General features: G+C 38.8%; 1 protein-coding gene across 1 annotated transcript in view; it reads left to right on the top strand.

Annotated features, from left to right (window-relative positions):
* Positions 1-5395, top strand: part of LOC101858847 (protein white) — an 18481-nt gene extending 13086 nt beyond the window's left edge. The window contains exons 7-10 of the mRNA XM_013080215.1: positions 584-689; positions 1154-1254; positions 2037-2149; positions 4193-5395. Coding sequence (XP_012935669.1) covers positions 584-689; positions 1154-1254; positions 2037-2149; positions 4193-4297 — 425 coding nt within the window. The 3' untranslated portion in view covers positions 4298-5395. The remainder of the gene's footprint in view (positions 1-583; positions 690-1153; positions 1255-2036; positions 2150-4192) is intronic.
* The last annotated feature ends 509 nt before the right edge of the window (positions 5396-5904 follow it).

The raw sequence follows: 5904 nt of genomic DNA, 5'->3' as shown, positions 1-5904 counted from the left end.
AGAGAGAGAGAGAGAGAGAGAGAGAGAGAGAGAGAGAGAGAGAGAGAGAGATCTATGTCTCTTATTGGGTCAACCAGTCAGAATATTTATTTCGTGATACGTTTTCTTTTTAAACATCTCAGCAACAAAGGAATGGCCTTCATTCTCCAGACCCTCAAGAAATTGTTCCCATAATGTTAAGTTTATGTATCAGGTAGCTCTTGAATTAACTGACATTTTGATCCCTCCCCCATTTTTGGGTAAAATAATAAAATGATGTTGTTGTCTTAGATATTATTATTCCCTTTTACGGGTCTCTGCATAAACTGGGTTGTGAAAACAAATCGAATGCGGGTTCTGAAACCAGGGGCCATGTCTAAAAAAGATTTAACAGACAATTTAATGACTTAAAGTGACTAGTTTCGTCTTCTTTGGCATCAATAATGATAATGTGATAACAATGAAAGAAATAACAATAATACTTAACTGAACAATAATGATACTGATAATAACAGTGATACTATCATTAGTATTATAGTAATACCAATAATAATAATGTTTTGGCATGAATTTATTGATTTCTTGTTCTGACATTTATCCGCAGGGTACGTCATATCTGTGATTACTGGGGATACGACCCTTGCCTTGTCATTGACGTCACCTGTCCTTGTGCCATTCCTCCTGTTTGGTGGCGTCTTCTTAAACGGAGAGTAAGTCTTCTTTCTTTAAAACGAAGAATAAGTGTTCTCCCTTTTAACCGGAGAGTAAGTCTTCTTTTTTTTAAACGGAGAGCAAGTCTTCCTCCTTTAAAACTTTCGATCTCATTACACTCGAAGACCTCTATCTCTGAACACCTGAACATCAGCTTCGCAATGACTAGTGGTTACCACAAATCGTATTTTTAGTTCTACATGAATATTATCTTTCCTGTCTCATGTATTCCTGTGTAAAACTCCCACTTATATTATAATTAATAAACGTTATTTACTCATTTTTATACAACGTGCATCCTCTTCATAGATGGATTAAATTGAATCAAAGTATATGTTTGCCAAGCGCGATCAAGCGAACACTGTATGACTAGCCTCGATCATCATGTGTATGATCAAGGCTTTTAAAAAATATTTTGAGAGAAACTGAGTAAAATAACTAAAATATATTTTTCTATTCACAGTGACACACCTGTCTATTTCGTTTGGCTAGAAGGGGTGTCCTGGTTCAAATATTCTAATGAACTAATGATGGTGAACCAATGGGAGAAAGAGGAGTACATAGGTAGGTATACATTACTCAAAGCGTGCTTTGATGATGTTGGGTTCAAATTGGTTTTCATTTTAAGGATGTGTTTTATGGTTCATATCATGTATATTACGTAAAGTTCTGACTTTGAAAAAGGTTCAAAGGTCTTTTATGTGAGGACAGATATGTAATGCTGTTGCGTACATGTGGATGGTATTGAATACAGTCCGTACGAATGGAGTTATTGTAAAAATGGTGAAATGATCAAGGTTTAACGCTCCTATCAACACTATTAGGTTATTTAAGAGGCGGGATCTCCGAGTTTAACACCCATCTCCGAAAGGACCGAGTCAAGTGGGAAATTCGTGTTAAGTGCCTTTCCGAAGGACAAAACATCGGACCGAGCTGAGGCTCGAGCGAACCCCCGAACCCCGATCTCACCATCACGGGTCTGGTAGCCTAACCGTGATGTTATTGTAAAAAATGTTTGAATAGAGTAATGGTGCAGTGTTGTTTGAATTTTTAAGGACAAAACACCTCTCTGGCTGAAATTGAATTCTCACAGCATTTCCCAGTTTTCCTTCTTTTTGGCTCCACATTGAGTCAAATGGTGCGCTCCATAGTATTTCGTAATTACATCAAAGTACACTATCTAGGATATTATGATTAAGTCTATGGTTAGTAATGACTTGATTGTCTTCAGAAGAACGCAAAACTTAGCTTTAAAAAAATAGATCAATGTGATAGAAATGTTGCTGTTGCCTTGGAGACAATTGCCTATCTGAGTTTTCTGTATATCATTATTATTATTGTTTCAGAATGTGAGAACAAAACAATCTCGCCCAACAGGACCCAGAAGGAGATTTGCCAGGCCCTTACTTGTCAGTTCACCTCTGGGGCTGACGTCCTCGAATACAACAGCATGGACGCTGTGAGATTTCCTTCTGATACTTCCATAATGATGTTGTTATTTTTAATGGTTTCTTTTGTATTTTCCTTTCTTGGAATTGATGCTACGAATGCTGTTTTTGTCGGCTCCGGTGCATGAGAGCGAACTTCACTGTTCAACGAAGTCGAAGAATGAACATGCCGCCAGTCTTAACTTGCGATCGATTCATGTACGGTACTCTCTAGCTGATAAATTTGACGTAGCACAGTCAAACCATAGAGCCTTACAAGAGCTTACAAAGGTACACAATAAAAGCTTGGTCATTTATACCTTCATTACGAGAAATCCAAACTGAGAAATAATATCGAAGGAAACAGCCCTTACCCACCATACAAGCGGACTGAAATGTCAACCGTCACAAATGCGTATGAGGTGCTTCATGGCAATCGTCAACCCTTACACCAACATTTATTGGGCATTCACTGATGCCTGCAACATGCACAGTACCAGACTGAGCTCAGGAAGAGATTGCAGTTTCTTATTGAGCTGAAGAAAGATGTACAGAGCCCCCCTCCCCCGTCCCTTTATTAAGAAAGAAAAGGGTAGCATACCATTTGTTGGCTGAGAGAAGAACTACAGGTAAAACAAGAGATAAAAAATCCCTGAATTAGAATTTCAGAAAGTCCTGGCTAAGTAAATGCTGCCCCATCCCTTGTCAATATGACTACCGTAAATAAATGGTAACAAGACTCGAAACAGATTTGTCACAAATTTTAAAACAAGAACTATGATAATTGACCATTTACAGTTTGTAGTCGGAGCTGCTTCCGATAAAATTCTTTCTGCCTCGAAGCTACAGCGCAGGGAGGGGTGTATTGTTTGAAGTGTTAAACAATTGGAGCTTCGAGTTCGCTTTCTTGACTTATTCCGGTTTGCTGTTGTTTTCCTGTTACTTTCGCTCTTCGTAGTAGCCCTGCTGCTATTACTTTTGTCCCAAATACCATCTGTTGATGGCGCTGACGTAACGACTGTCCCTCTAAAAAGATTACAACTTTGGTGGCGGGTGGTTGCTTTAAACTCTTCCTTCTTATGAAGTAACAGTGGAGTATTTAATGTGTTCTACAAGAAAACCAGGTGGTAGATGGGGACTTTTGTGTGGTCTGTTAGTTTTGCTTTTTTTATACCGGTAGTGCCTTTTTTTTCTTACCAGTCCCTTGAAAATTAGACTGCTTCGTACTGATTAGCCCTTGGGCGTAACTCGTATAGGTTAACGTTCATTCATAGACTCGTATTATAAAGTGTCAGGAGCCCAGAGGAGGGGCAAAGGAGGTGAGGGTGTGGGAGGCAGAAAGCGGAGACGAAAGCAGACGACAGAACACTGTTAGAGTGCAGGTGAGAAGGTGAAAGAAGAACATTCTAGAAAATAAAATTTTAGAAAAGAAAATGTTTCGACGTTGTCCGGATTCGAACCCGGGACCTATTGAATAAGAGGCGAACACCGTAGCGTCTCGACCACGAGAGGCTCATGAACACTTCGAAGAGAAGTTTTTAAAAAATATATAAACAAAAAGCAGCCGCCATGATAATGCAGGTCAGGAAGTAGGTAAATGTACATGTATCACAACGCATTGGAAACAGGCGCTCGTCAAACTTCTGGCAGATAGAGTTATTGGTGTCATCTCAAAGCTTGTTCATTTGCCTTGCTTTAGGGGAAAATGCCCTTTTGCGTGAAATAGAAGACGAAATATTTGCGCGATTGAAGGAGGTGAGGGCTAGATCTTACCTAGCTTCAGAGGTTAAACTAGCGAGATAATGACCACCAGAGTTTGGTGAATTCGAAAGCTTGAGAGTCCTTGGAAACTACAAATTTACCTATTTTAAAGGTTTTTTTCAACTTTTTTCAAGTACGATCCACACAGACATGTGATTTTAATGGACATAATTAGTGTTGAGCCAAAAAAAGAAGAAGAAACAGTGAATAGACTTTACAAAAATATAGTCCAACTCGCGGAAAAATTCATATTTCACCACGATGCCTCACAAATGTCTGTGCCTTTATCTCATCAAACTGTTTCCATTCCCCAGGACGACGTTGGCTCTGACTACGCCGCTTTATGTGGAATCATGTTTGTGTTTTACCTGTTTGCCTTCATCGCCCTCAGTATTCGTGCCAGACGCTCTAAGGAATAGACAGAAGAGATGTCCTAGTTTGTGAGGCGTGCTGAGGAAATAAGTTTCTTCTCGCAATCCACGAAAGGAGATGTCAGCCGAAAATAGACTCATCAGATTGTCGGTTTAAAATTGATGCCATTTTCTTCAAGTTAAACATGTCTTTTATCACTTTGTATAATGAATTGAACACTCCCAACCTTTAATTCCATGTACAAGCCTGTGTCTAAAAATCCGAGAACTAACTCATTTTGTCAGGACACCTTATATTTATCTTTGATGTATTATTCCGCCGCTCTACCCTCTTTTAGACTGTTGCTGCTTTTGTCGAGATCGACAACAAGCCGGGAGAGAAATTTTTGTTTTGTTTGTTTTGGTTTAATCGACATTATGTATGTTTGTTCGAATAGAAAAACTCTTTAACATTTTGGTTCTGGGCATAGTGAACAGGATGATGGGAACGGAATGACAAATGGAGCTTTCTTTGCCGAGTAATTTTCATTGTTATATCTGAGGATATTTTGTCTTAAAAACTCATAAGTGATGCAATAAGACCTTATCCTTTTACCACATTGACTGTTCCGCATAGTTATCATATAGCATGTTTGAAAAGATTAACTGAATTTAGGCTACACAATCTTTCAACAAATAATTAAACGGCCTCCTTTGCATTTCATGAATATTTTAGGCTTAGCCCAGGTAAGGATGGAAATGATCATATTGAATGTAATAATATTATGGTGTAATAATATTATGGTGTAATAATATTATGCTGTAATAATATTATGCTGTAATAATATTATGCTGTAAGATAAAATACATTATTTCTATGCTCTCGTGCGTGAAAATACTTATTGCTCTTAGTGTGCAAGAAAGACAATCAGGGCCAGGATGTAATAACACTGTATGCTGGGGTGCATAATTTCTCATCAGTAATGTAAATTCGAAATTCTAATATTTGTACAGTATTTTGATTTATCGCCCCATTATGATCAGCGCGTATTCCGATGTTGCTGTCGTTCCTCATTGGAGAGAGTGGAAATAGTTTCAGAACAAACTACCGCGCTGAAAGCGTAGGTTAGACCCCTCCCCCCCTTGCCATTCTCTAAATGGCTACCTCTCCATTCCAAAACATGGTAAAAGTAAAGTTACACCCCCCCCCCCCATTCCAAATTCTGAACTGACTTTATCTAGTACTTTGTTCACAGCTACATGTTACAGATCGTTCTGAAGCACGGAGACATCGGAGGGAAGGGGGGGGGGATACTTTGCTTTCACCGTACAATTGACCCACTGTTTTCACTTTAATTCTTTGAATTTGCATATTATGTATTTTTAGAAAAAATGCCTGTATCTTGATTGTTTAAAGAATAATGCAAGATTTATGTAATCTCTCTATCTTGATCTACATGTCTGCCATATTCGGAACCCAACCTTATCCTCCTCTGGGCGGTGAACTGATTCGGAAACCTGTCTGCTTTCACTGTATTCCCTCAAAAACGTTCGTGTATTTTAAACATTATTTCTCGATGGGGTTAATTCCTCTATACACAACGTAAGGTCACTTGCTCAATCGGTCAATCGGGCAGGACAGTGGGCACATGACAAAGGGAAATCAAGTACTTCAC

This window comes from Aplysia californica, unplaced genomic scaffold (genome assembly GCF_000002075.1).
Source record: "Aplysia californica isolate F4 #8 unplaced genomic scaffold, AplCal3.0 scaffold00079, whole genome shotgun sequence".
NCBI classification, from domain to species: domain Eukaryota; kingdom Metazoa; phylum Mollusca; class Gastropoda; order Aplysiida; family Aplysiidae; genus Aplysia; species Aplysia californica.
This window is presented reverse-complemented; position numbering and strand designations above follow the sequence as displayed.